The sequence below is a fragment of the Anarhichas minor genome, unplaced genomic scaffold (genome assembly GCF_050575085.1).
Source record: "Anarhichas minor isolate MPS153535 unplaced genomic scaffold, ASM5057508v1 ptg000033l, whole genome shotgun sequence".
Classification (NCBI taxonomy): Eukaryota; Metazoa; Chordata; class Actinopteri; order Perciformes; family Anarhichadidae; genus Anarhichas; species Anarhichas minor.
This window is the reverse complement of record NW_027466479.1, coordinates 7,129,098-7,142,882: the sequence shown is the minus strand read 5'-3', so window position 1 is coordinate 7,142,882 and position 13,785 is coordinate 7,129,098. Positions and strand designations below refer to the sequence as shown.

Here is a 13,785-nt window from a genome sequence, read left to right as displayed (position 1 = left end):
TATTGACAGTTTACTTGATTGTAATAGTAATAATTCAGTGCAGAATAAATGCATTTTTGGCATGGAAAGCCCTATTAATCATGCTTGCAGGTTTGCACTGTTAAATGCATATGTTCTGTATGTGTGACAGTTTTTTTTTTTAACATTACATTCATGTACAAAAAAGATGCAGTGCCTGAAACGACTTAGGACTTTAGGCATAAGCATCCTTAAACCAGGGGCCAGGACCGCCCAGCAAACATGTGCAAACATGACACCAAGATGCTTGGTGATAGTAGATGATAGTAATTATGCAAACAGCACATGCCTGTAGATGGATGTACAGTGTTTATGTGATTTATTTTTAATGTACTTTTATAAAGGAAACTGGATACCTCAAAGACGTATATCTGCTGCATAGCCTTCTGTCATATCATGAGGAAGGAAAGCAGTAGTTTCGTCTTTTTTTCTAACATATAGCTGCCCTCTGCCTCTCACACTCCTTATATGGGAAAGGAATTAGTTGCGCGAACAAGGGCGGAAACGCGGCGCGGTGACAGCTGGGTAAATTTACCGACATACAGGAAGAAAAAGACGAAGCCCAGTCGTCTGCTCTGCAAGCCCGCACACTCCCACGGTGACATAAACGACCAAATCACTGCTTGACCAGTTTAGCAGGTAAGTGTCATGCAGCTGTTGATGTGGGGTTTTAGTGCGCATTTAAAGGTTTCGCTAAAGCGTGAAAAATAAGCGAAATAGAAGACAGCGCGCCGACGCTTCCTTGTTACCGCTGCATTGAACCATTCAGACAGTATTTAATGAAATCGGTGTGATGCTAACACACCCGGCTAGCCGAGGCTGCTATCCTGTTAGCCGCAAAATACGACGCTTAACCGTTGACTGACATATATTTAAATGTTTGAATAAATGTTTCCGTTCCGTTAACTTCTTCTTTCTGTGATAAGAGACGTCGGCTCGCTGAAATGTGGAAACTTCTTTTTTTTTTTTTTTCTTCTGCAGACTTACAATAGCTGACACAGGGAGGGGTGTGTGTGTGTGTGTGTGTGTGTGTGTGTGTGCGTGTATGTGCGTGTGTGTGTGTGTGTGTATGTGCGTGTGTGTGTGTGTGTGAGTGAGTGAGGAAAATAAATCCAGGAAATGCCGAAAAACGACGGCAGACACTCTACAACAGTGAGGGTGAAATAACGGATCCCACTCGTGCTAACTAATATCTAATATATGTTGCATGTGTAAGCCTGACTTAATGTCTTGGTCGAACATAAACCGTAACGTATCTCAGGAGTTCCGTCTCGTTGTCGCCGATGGTGTTGTGACACATTGTGTAAGCCCAGCAGACTGCTTCCTCACCGAGGAAGCGACCGTCTAGCACAAGATAGCGTTATTTAGGGAAACATGTGTTTACTCAAGCTGTCAAACTGTCTCCTCGGCCTCTCCTTTTTGACAAAAGCTTGACTTGTAGTGACGGTTTGTCTATTGGTGGTGGTCTACATTTACCCGGGTCACAGAATTCTGCACAACACCCACCCGGCTCAGCTAGCTTTAGCCGCGTTAGCATCCGAGGCCGTCTGATTGGGAAAAACCCAGTGATCTCATTAACATCAGCGGCTTTGAACATGATTTGTTGGAGCCCTGAGCCCACCGAAGGACTGTTTAGGAATGTTAGAGCTCACTAGCGTTGCATTGGTCTTCTTCTCTGCGACAAAGAAGATATGAACTGTGTGGTTTTGCTTTAATCCATGCAAATGGACAGAAAGGCTACGCACCCTCCCTTCTTTATGTCTGAACGTCTGGCCCCCAGGCAGAGAAACCCTCACACATGCCTAACCTACTTTACTCTCCCTGCATGCGGATGGTGCTTTATTCAGAACATTTGTGCCATATGGCTACAAAAGTAGGTCTATGAATACAGTTGACAGGGTTTTGCATGTTGGAGGAAGACCAGCAAGAGCTATAATGCAGAATAAGTAACTCTAGATGTCGGAAATTATAAATTCAAACTTCATTTGGCTAGTTTTAAAAATGCAAAAGGTCACACACGCCCTCTTGTAAAACAAACTACGGATCTATACTTCGCATATCTATTATTACTTTGTTAGCTTATGCACATTCATCCCATTTTCTTAAATTCCACTTTAAAAGGCTGCCTTACTTTCGTGCTCCTTCTCCTCTGAAGTTGCCGTTAAGCCCCAGTTTTGCCTTTTTATAGTGCTTACATCTAAGAAACATCTTACATGTTATGAAAGAAAGGCATGATTCCCTGGCTTAAATCGTTGCTATCTCTGCCCTCGCGTCTGAAAGTTGTTTCTTCTTTCTTGACAGTGGCATTTCCTCGATAGTCAGCACTTTGCTGGAACATATGCAGTCACTTTACTGAAGAGCACTTTAGAAAACGTTTTCTAGCTTCTAAACTGAACTGGGTAAAGTTTGTTAGTGTCGTTATAAACAGTTTGTCATATGCAGTGCATTTAGTTAAGCAACTTGTCCATTTAGGTGCTTGTTTTTACTCCCACATAGCATTACACCTTCAGGGGCCACTCCCTTCCTGTATTGCTTATGAGTCATAAGCTGAATAAAGGAAGTATAACTCTGATACCTGCAGGTATACCGTTTAGGCTGTAGTGGCCCTGAACAATTGGGTCAAGGGTAGTAATGTTATGCGTCCTATGATCTAATTTTATCTCCACGCCTTGTGGAGAAATTAATATACAGCATTGTCTGAATGAATGTGGCAGAAAAGGGGAAGTTGAGACATTTGGAAACTAACTGACTCGTGCTGTAAGAGCAGTACTTTGCTGGCCATCGTGAGTGATTTGCTCTTGTTTTTAAATGCGACAAGCCTCTCCTGCTCTGAGATACTGTTGATATGCTTTAGGGCTGATTTAATCTATAACCTGCTTCGACCAGTGACGCTTTAGGGCACCCTTACACTGCTTACAACATGATTAATACATCTGAGTCATATGATAACGTTTTGCTCTCCTAACAACTTTAACCTGCCATAGCAAACATGGATCATGAACTTGATTAACTTGAATAAAGCTATTAAACTATTTGATTCTAGTGCTATTTTAATACCTGAGATTTGCCAACCATACTTTCTTTTTGTTTGTTTATAACTTATTCTGAGAAAGAGACTTTGTTTTTCTCCAAGAACTTTCCCGAACACACTATTGAGTAATTTTCCATTCAAATCCAAAGACATGTGATCCAACAATAAATAAACAAGATTCAGATTTATGGTACTAAAAGCTTTTATTGAATGTCTGATAGTGTTAGTTTTTTTTAATAACCATATTTGAGAACATACAAATATAACTGTCATTTTTCAGATTTTAAAGCAGGAACTATTTGATAGAGTATGAAAACAAAATTATGAATTTGACCAGACATTTCGCCACCAAAACAATATTGACGTTTGATACCCAGCCCTACTTTTTATGTATCCAAAGTAAGTAGCAACTCATTTCTAGAGCTACTCTCTTGTATTACAACCAGGAAAGAGTCTCCAGCTTAATCATCGAGCCAAAAACGTGAAGCGCTCTTTCGGTCATTAGATATCTAAATGTTTAGTTCAGTCCCTCTGTAGTGAAAGTGACACTGTAGCGGCAGGTTTACCTCGTATGGACTCATTAGTGAGAGTGGTCTGTGTGCCTCGATTCACCGTCAGCCAGCTTTAAGTACCAGAGACTGGAGGCCCTCTCAGTCACACAGGTGAAGGCAGCGTCTGGTTACAGCCGTCTTATGTAATGTTAGCTTCTCTCATTAGTGTGTGTGTGTGTGTGTAAGTTTAGGATTATGCTGGACTTGGATTGAAGTTGGTTAATCATGTACTCAAAGGGGTTGGGATGATCAGTTTCCATGTTGGCACACATTCCCACTGTTGTGTTTATCACAATGGTTGCCGTCTTTCTTTCGTTCTGTAAGTGCCTCCTAAGTTTAGACTTTAGCTGCTGGCCTGAAAGTTTAAATTGATTGTGTTATGAAACATAAAAACATCTGCAAATGACATAGTTGGGGAAAACAGGCCAGGACTGCACTCTGCAGAGAGTCAGCAGTGACTTGTAATGATCTACATACCTCAGCAAGTCCTGACCTGCTTACCAACACACCCTTTCGTCTTTTTTTTCTGTTACTCAATCACTCTAAAGGTGGAGTGTGACTATTTTTCTGGCATTTTTAGTCCTTTTTATTTGACAGATGACTGTGTAGGAATGTGGGAGAGAAATAGAGGTTACATGCAACAATGGTTCCATGGCCAGAAACGGTTCCATGACATACACAAAGTTCTGCAAAATTGCAAATTCATATGTTAAGGTTTTGTGGATCTTAATATTCTGGAGGACTTGGTCTGTGCGGGTAATGCCGGATAATAACTTCCGTTATAAACAGACAGTTAAAGTGAGTTCCAGTGTGTGTAGTTTGTTATACATCTCAAGGTGAACAGGTTAAAAAAGCAGAGAAGTATTTTTGTAGGACTTATTGGATCATTTGACCTTTTCAGACCTCTAAAAAGAAGTCCGTAGATATCTGGTGAAAAGCTGTGTGACTGATACTGCTGCAACGATTAGTCGAGCGATCAATAACGGTGTGCTGTAACTGGAAAGAATAAAATCTCAATCTGCCATCACTGGATGTATCTATCGATGTAAGATCACTGTGTTGGAGTGATGACCCAATGCTTCACCATGTTTCTCTCAAAAATGTCAGCTTTTATCTGAAGCAGCCTGACGCCGTATTGCAGGTATTTCGACCGCGCCTCGTAGGACTAAATCGACCAAAAGCAAAAACCCAGGATCCAGAGCACAGCTGTTTGTTATCCTACCAAAGCAGCTCATTGTTAATTGCAGTATTTGCCTTCACCTTGTGTCCCAGGAGCAATCCAGTCCCCAATCAGAGGACTACTGGAACAGAAAGTACCACTGTGTCTTGATGATGATTTAAATATAAACACGGGGACAAACGCAAAAAGAAGCTTGTGGAGTTGCAGTTAACAATGCTGCTATTGCCTTCTCATTTCACTACAAAAGCCTAAACAAGGTGTCAGCCAGCCATTATATTATATGTTACAATGCATAGACAGCTGTTTACATAACAAATATGATATAAAATGTGTTTTGAACTTATTCACTGTATTTATATATTGATCAAGGCTCCCATTCTGTCTCTGAACTCTAATTTACTAATGGCCCTCGCTCCGGGGAAGTAAAATCAATACATGGGCCTGTTAACCCTGTCTATTTCTTCCCATGGAGCTGACATGAGAACTATTTTTGGTTCAGTAAATGTCAGCCAGTCAGCCTGGTTAGGGCAGGTTAGCAAGCCGCTGAGATTAACCTTTACCAAAGACTCTGTAGTTCTTTCGTCACAATCGAATATTAATTTTCCTGTTCGAATATCTGTTTTTTTTTGTTTTTTTTTTACTATCTGAATACATGTTTGAAGTTTGAATATTTATTGCTCTACCCCCCCCCCCCCCCCCCCCCCCCCCTTCACAGGTATGGCTGAGTTGGCGAGTCTGGTGCAGCGGCTGGAGGTGGCGGTGGGTCGCCTGGAGTCCATCTCAGGACCCGGAGGCAGCGGTGGAGATTGTGCTGGGGGAGGTAGTTTATTCTATGATTATTTCACTTATGAATAAGATGTCTGCTGAACGTGTCTATGAGGGAGATATGACAGAGTACTTTAAGGATGCATTAGTCCGATAAATCAAGTATTTGCATGTAGGTACCAAAGCTGAGTCTAAAGGGAGCTTTTAGTCTTATTTTTTAAGTCTTTTCTTTTCACAAAGTTCAGAAATCAGAAACTTGTTCATGCCACTCTCACATTAGGGCAGCCACAGCCTCCTCGAGCTATTTTTTATTTAATTTGAACCTGTTTATTTTACAGTGTTGTGGTCTTTCAATATGTTTAAGTGCTTTTCTTTTCTCTGCAGCTGTGTCGGTGTTCGTGGAGGCCTATGACGAGATTATCAGCGGTCCCGTGGCTCAGTACGTCTCCCTCAGCCAGAAGATCGGGGGCGATGTCAAGACTCATGTAAGTTACAGTTTAAAAGTGACCGTGAGGTCTTATTATTAACAGCTGGGTGATTCTCTCATTCGCGGGCAGCTCCGACCCTTCTGTTCATAGCTGGCATTAGAATACGTCTCCACGTGCATTTCAAGTGTCCACTTGTTATCGGATGTCAATTCCCCGCTCTAAATGCAAATAAACATGTACATAATTTCTGTTTGCCAACACCACATGCATTGTTGTTCCATCCCCGGTGGCTGATAGCAGTGGTAATATTAGGTACATTTTTACCGTCCTAAACACATGAGGTTGTTGTTTACCACCAGTCCCAGAGGACCGCCATAGTAGAGAACTTCAGAGAGCCGGGGATGAGAGCGGGCGGGCAGGTATATAATCTGGGCAGAACACCGGAACAAAATCGGACACCTGCACACTATGAAGCCATAGAAATGATTGAGTGAAGCTGTTATGTGCTGCTGTGGACAATGTGGTAGTAATAAAAGTGTTTCCAGGTATTTTATTACCTTCATGAAGTATCGGCGCAATGTTAACCTCTGCTACACAAACTGTTGTGGATCAGCGCTCGCGGTGAGCAACGCAGCCCAAACCACCTCCTGAATGTGGTCTGAGCGCTCTGATCTCGATGGGCGCATAAACACCTGTACTTGGAGCTGTCCACTTGTGATCGGATCACCCAAGATGCACGTTAACGCCAGGCCTGAACAGGGCATTAAATACAGTTCTCACTGCACATCAAGTAATCTCACTCTGGCACTCGGCACCAAAAAGATCAGTCGGTCACAAATGACACGTAATTTAGATTGCTGCTGACGATTTATTATTTTTTCAATTATAAAACTTGACGGGACTCTTGAGTGCACTTTGAATGTCTGTCATTTGTTTGTTTTGCATACTTTGTGGCTAAAAAGTCAAAAGCATGCACCAGGTTGACGGTTTGTTCTTGATTTCAGTCATGACATTATGACCTCTGTCTTCTCTTCCAGGCGGACATGATGAAGCATGCGTTCTCCAGTCAGAGACAACTCCTCGCAACCGCCTCCTCCTCCCAGAAGCCCTCTGAGGTGAGTTAAACACACTTTGTAATTGCTCGGTCGCTTAATTGTCGTAGTTGCCTAAACAACATTGACTAATCAATTTCAACAATTTGAATAATTCATTATGCTCATTTCTTGCCTGTTAGCCTGCGGCCCCTTCACTCTTTTGTCTGTCGTGTTGTTTCGTCTTGTTTCCTGCCAGAACCCTAAATGGTCCTAGTCACTGAAGACTTTGATTGAGCTCAGTCTTTCTTTAAACAGAATTAAAACAGACAGAGGTGATTTTGCTTATCTTTGTAGAGCCCGAAACTCTCTTTTTGCTGCCTGCGGCTTTGATTTTGGCAGCTGCGCTGCTTCCTTCTCAGGGCGAAAATAGGTTTAGAACCCGCAATTGCCGCTTGGGGCTTTATTTACATTTAAAATTCTTCCCACTTACTGTTGAATATTCCAGCTAGATTCATGCAAAGGGTTAACAGGAGCCCTGCCACAGATATGTGGACTTGTTCCGTTGGTAGCACCCCTGCAACACTCGATGGATGTATTGTACGTGATCAGGCGGTATCACATTTAAATGATGTCCTCTATGGTAATGCATCTTTCATCTACTGTTGCATAGGCACAGTGGAAGCACAGGTCTATTTGTTTCCATCCCTGAGTAACAGCACTGTGTTAGCACTCATTAAGAAAAGAAGAAAACAAATCAAATGTATATCTTGTGTGTCGTCCGTCTCCTGTTCAGGCAGTTTTGGCGACTCTCATGCAGCCGGTGTCCAAAGCCATCCAGCAGGTGCAGGAGTTCCGCGAGCAGAACCGCAGGTCGCCACAGTTCACCCACCTTTCTGCTGTGAGCGAGAGCGTGCCTGCCCTCGGATGGGTCGCGATGGTGAGACTGGGGATGGTAGTGGTTCACGGGCAGGAAGGGAAGCTGTTTGGAACTGCTGTTTGTGTGTTACAGAGAGTGACTCTGTGTGTGGGGGGGTGGGGGTGGGTAAATGAGTGTATAATGGCCGGAGACAAGCCGCTCTTTGATTCTGTCTGTCATCACTGTCTGGTGAGCGACAGTTTGTTGGCTGAAACATGGCAGCCAGCAACAGAGCATTCATTCTTTGGAGTTGAGAAGGTACAATACTACTCATGTTTGTATGCTAAATATGAAGCTCGAGACAGCAGCTAGTTAGCTTAGCTTAGCATAAAGACTGCATACCGAGGGAAACGGGCTCTCACTACTAGATACTCATCTCGCTCTCTTTTTGTATTTCCCAAATAGTCAAACATTTCGATTAATCTCAGTTTAGACGTGGTGACATTGTGTTTACCTTTTCTCTTTGTGTCCCAGGCTCCTAAACCAGGCCCCCATGTTAAAGACATGCTGGAAGCTGCCATGTTCTACACCAACCGTGTGCTCAAGGATTACAAGGAAACGTAAGTAAAGCTATATTATCTTCTGCAGTTAAGCTGGCCACACATTAATTTTTTATGTATTAAAATGGTCAGATGGATTTTCTTATGCTGCCAAGCAACATGCTCAACCCGTCTGTCTTCCATCTTGCCTTCCTCCAGGCTCCTTTTTTGTTTCTTTTTCTTTTGTTAAGTTCTATGGAGTCAGCAGTGACACGCTGACGCATGCTACTGCCAGACTTCCTGTATTTTGACCTGAAATCCAAGCTCCTGTGTTGATGAGCAGAGTTACAGTCAAGTTAGAATGAAGAAGATAATGAGACTAAAATCAGTTCCACAGAAACCGCTTTTATTCAAATGAGTCTAATGCTGTATACAAATACAAGACATGGGAGCAAAAGTTTATACAGTGTGAGATCTGGACTTGGTGGTTAATGTGGGTTAGAAAATGTTCTCTTTTAAGTAGTTAATCTCTGGTTTTGTTTCTGTGTGTTGAGCTTCTCGTGCATCGTTTCCCTCTGGGACACTGAACAGTAAATTGCTAGAGGAGGAGAAAGAAACAAAATGCTGAGATTTGAATAGACAGTTTCCGTCTCTTCCTCACAGGGACAAGACACATTTGGAGTGGGTGAAGGCCTACGTCTCCATCTGGACTGAGCTGCAAAACTACATCAAACAGCACCACACCACCGGGCTGACCTGGAGCAAGAGCGTGAGTCTCATAAGATAAATCCTCTAAAGAGCCAACGTAAAAAAAAGGTTTGATCAAGGAGAACAAATTTATCGAGCCTCTTACTCCCACTTACAGTGTAAGAGTAACCTTTTCAAAAGCCGCTGTAAAGTGCTCAAAATTATTAATCACGTATGCTCTTGGCATTTTTAAGTCCCGCCCCTCTTCACTCTGTGCTCCAGTAAGAGTTGAGCAAGCTTGAAACTTGTCAGAACCTCGGTCAACTTTCCCCTCTCCTGTTATACTTGGATATGCTACGTCTGTTCACAGGTAACATTGCAATGGAAGTTGCATTATGGTTTCACAATCGTCACAATAAACTGTATATAGTCACAGCTGATTTTGGCGGCCCCTGTGAACAAAAAGCGGTAGTGTTTCTGAGTCGCTTTAAAAAAAAAGAAAGAACAAATTGTACTGCAGCAGGACCTGACGCTAGTAGAGGAGCTACGGCAGAGAAATCCTCTCAGAAGAATAGCACGTAAAATGCAAATGATGAAGTAAAAATCAAAGCCAGCTCTATATTTCTATTTTTTGCCCCCCGATTAAATGTTAAATTCAATCAGTAAGCTAAATCTACACTATTCTGAGTTGTAAATCAGCTAACATACTATCCAGTGAGAAGTTTTATTATTGCGTGTAATATTTAGGTTTGCTAACCTCTTTGCTGCAGACATCCAGGATCTACTCGTAACCAACTAAGAGTATTTTTAAGTCATATAACCATTAATAGCATTTATTCTTATGTTTCCAAGGAGAACAAGTGGAGAATCTTTACTTATTTCATGATGTCTGGTTATGATTTCTTTTAATTGTTACTTTTTCTAAGCACAAAACATGTCTGTTGAATCATATGCTGTGATGTTAGAGGGCCTCAGTTGCAGCATTTCTGATGTTCTGTCCACCTCAGGGTCCCGTAGCCTCCGCCTCTGCAGCTCCTCCCAGGGCTCCTGCTGGTGGATGTCCTGCCCCACCTCCCCCCGGACCTCCTCCTCCCCCCATGGATTTGAGCGGATCGTCTGGCGGCGGTGGCGATGACAACCGTAACGCTTTGTTCGCCTCCATCAACCTGGGGTCGGACATCACCAGCGGTAGGTGACGAGCATCGGAGGAGCTGCTGTTCTTTTCTGTCCATAGTTTTGATGCACTAGATTTTAGTTTAATCTTTAGCAATTCATATCAAATTGTTGTTCGATTTCCGTTTTCTGAAAGGTGTTAAGTAATTGAAGTGTAGTGTGGAGTTAGAGGTAATACATTTCCTCTTTGAATTTTAGTGACGTACAAATAAAATTGAACTGAAATGCACTTAGTGGCTCAGAAACCAAATATTACAGACAAATTCATAACTGAGGATGTCGAGACGTGTCGTACTGCAGGACTTATAATGCGTTTCCCCTCTTTTCTTGACGTATCAAGGCCTGAAGCATGTGAGCGACAAAGAGAAGACCCACAAGAATCCTACGCTGAGGAGTAATGCTCCAGTACGTACTGGACCAAAACCTTTCGCCTCCCCCCCTCCCCGACCTGCCGCGTTTGCCACCCCGAACCCTAAGCAGCCCCCTGTGTTTGAGCTGGAAGGGAAGAAGTGGAGAGTGGTAAGTTGTTGGTTCACTCTCGCTTAATAGGAATGGATAGATTTGTTTATGCAGCAGGCTGTCGGACTACCAGAATGAGTCATTGAACCAGAATTAGCTTTGTTTTTTAATAGCTAGCCTTTTATAGTAACTTCATCTCGTGTTCTCGTATCAACTCTTTTTCTCTTCTTGCCGTCTGCAGGAGAACCAAGAGGGAGCGCAGGACCTGGTGATCAGCGACACTGAGCTGAAACAAGTGGTTTATGCTTACAAGTGTAACAAGAGCTGCCTGCAGGTCAAGAACAAAATCAACTCCATCACTATAGGTGAGAAGAACACGGTGTGTTGGAGGTTTAGAGGCGGTAACCTCACTGGTCACAGTCTTCTCAGCCAGAGAGAGAGAGAGAGAGATATTTGTACTGCGTTGGAAATTAATTATATAATATAAATTCAGCTGATTTGGATTATAAAATGATATTTTGTGTAATACAGAATATCTTCTTTAATAAATACTTTAATCTGCGTGTGATCGTAATAGTAAATTTCTCAAAACAGTTTATTTAATTAAGACTATGATATGAACACTCATAATATTAATAATGATAATCAAAGGTGTAACCAATCACATCTTTGAATGGCTTTGTTTCGTCATAAACATTTGTCAACCTGTTCATTTAGCTTGAAAATGCCAAAAAATAGTCAAATTTAGGTAAATACATTTTCAAAAAGGCCAGTGTGATGGTTGGTAGAACCAGCACACTGTCATATCGTCATATTTATTTACCAAAAACAGACTTTGGCCAGTTCTACGACATGCGGACGTCTGACCTCTAACTGTTTCTCTCCATCAGACAACTGTAAGAAACTGGGCCTGGTGTTTGACGATGTCGTGGGCATCGTAGAGATCATCAACTGCAGGGACATCAAGATCCAGGTGTGTTGCAGTGTAATAGCAAAGTGCTGTATTTATTTTTTAAAAGCTTATAACGGGCACAAGGAATCCTCTTTGGCAAACTCGCTCAGCAGACTGTAGTGTGATGTGGATATTTGAGTTCTGCCTGCTGGTTTTGTTGCGTTTCACATCGTTTCTATCGTCCTGTCAGTCTTCAGCTGTTTTTGTTTTTTGCTAAACATTGATGCAATTTCACCATGAACGCCCTGCTTTGTCAGATACAGCAGAACCGAATACTACTTCTCTTACCAACATACCGTTAATCAGCAGCTATTACATGAGTTTTTGTTGCCGTTCTGTATCCAGGTCATGGGTAAGGTCCCCACTATCTCCATCAACAAGACTGACGGCTGCCATGTCTACCTGAGCAAAGACTCGCTGAGCTGCGAGATCGTCAGCGCCAAGAGCTCAGAGATGAACGTCCTGGTGCCCAAAGGAGACGGAGATTTTGTGAGTATCCCATCAGGATGGAAATGAGACGAATAATTAAAAGAATCAGTCTGGTGATGGTCTAGATTTGTTTGTTACAGTCTACAAATCCCATGAAAAGACCAAAACCAACAATGAATTGATCGACTTCGTATCCAAAGCCTTTCATTCTCATAAAAGTTCACTTGATTCATATGAAAAAATAAATCTCCAGGTTTCTAATAGAGCGTGCTCATTGGTCGCTCTTCAGCCAAGCCAGCTGCCCTCCTGTTGGCTCCCTGCACATCGTCTGCAAGACTTAAAAATATTTCATCATACGTCTTTTGTCGACAAATTGTATTGAATGGATCACGTTCTGTTTTAAAGCCATTTCGGGTGTTTGTTACACTCTGAAATAGTTTTACAGCCTTTCTTATGATTTTTGTAGACTCTCTCCGGCCGTATCCTTGATGTAGCTAAAGCAAATGTATGACATGGATTTAAATGTGACTTCTCTCCGATCTCTTAGACGGAGCTCCCTGTTCCTGAGCAGTTCAAGACCGTCTGGGACGGCAACAAGCTCGTCACCACGTCAACGGAGATCTCCGGATAGACGCGGGCAGCAAATAAAATGGCCGCCCCGTCCTCGGTACCATCCCCACCCCTTTTTTGCAAACGCCTTCCTGACTGATCGACCGCCCCACCAGCTAACTCTCACACTGTAGACTTGAGATTTGGACCTCGTGTGTTATACCTCCCCTCCCTCCTTTTTAATCAGCCAATTGCATCTTAAGCTGTCCCCTTCCATCAGCCAATGAGAGGACTGCTCACTTTTATCTGGAGCAAAATCCTCCAGCCAATCAGCAGGGAGCGGCTTGTTTTTCCCTGTGAGCCAGAGAGCACTTCTCCAAAACATTCACGAGTTTTCCCAATAGCTGCGATGCTCTGTACAATGTTTCGTATCTATCTGGATAATGCTAAGCTAAATTTAACATGTAGAATAGCCATATTGATTCCTCTGCAAGCCAATCAGGCGCTACTATCAGGAGGCTTCAGGCTGTCGTTTCTCCTCTTCCTGGTCCGGAGGGGCTGGTAGGTTTCTGTTCCATTATATGCAATCCACTGGGGAAGCACTTGTCAAACAAAGGATAATAGCATCCATATCACCTCCGCTGATGTTGATAATATTAACATTCATAGTGGATAATAATATGAAGAAAAATTAAGAAAAAACAGCACTCGGCACATAAATAGGAGTAAAAACAAGCTGTGTGCGCATCATGAAACTCCATCTAGTTGACGTTTGAACAGTTAGAGTAGCAGGAAGAAGTTCATTCCACGTGCTTTCCCTTTAACCCGCACATAGGACATTCCCGAGTATTAAAAAACATTCCATGTCAAAGGAGGCATGTAAGAAAATGTTTGCGATAAAGAGCAAAGAGTAGTCGAATAGTCTTAAGATATTAGCCATCGACGTCTCTCCACTCGCTCATTGCTCACGTCGACTCTCTCTGGCTATCTTCAGCTCTTGAAGCTCTTCGCTGAATTTTCTTTTATGTTGACTCTTCTTTTTCTTTTTACCTCTAATTCTTTTTGGGTCCAAAAATCTGAATTCTGTTCATTAGTACTGGAGACATCATTAAAAAATGTTGCAATAAAAATAAA

The 13,785-nt window shown here is 42.5% G+C and overlaps 1 protein-coding gene across 1 annotated transcript; it reads left to right on the top strand.

Annotated features, from left to right (window-relative positions):
- Positions 1-500: 500 nt before the first annotated feature.
- cap1 (CAP, adenylate cyclase-associated protein 1 (yeast)) lies at positions 501-13,785 on the top strand. Its single transcript, XM_076106007.1, has 13 exons — positions 501-657; positions 5,496-5,600; positions 5,930-6,030; positions 7,011-7,088; positions 7,801-7,944; positions 8,398-8,483; positions 9,066-9,171; positions 10,097-10,277; positions 10,603-10,781; positions 10,963-11,086; positions 11,612-11,694; positions 12,019-12,162; positions 12,650-13,785. The coding sequence occupies exons 2-13, from the start codon at positions 5,498-5,500 to the stop codon at positions 12,731-12,733; spliced, it is 1,413 nt and encodes a 470-aa protein (XP_075962122.1). The 5' UTR covers positions 501-657; positions 5,496-5,497; the 3' UTR covers positions 12,734-13,785.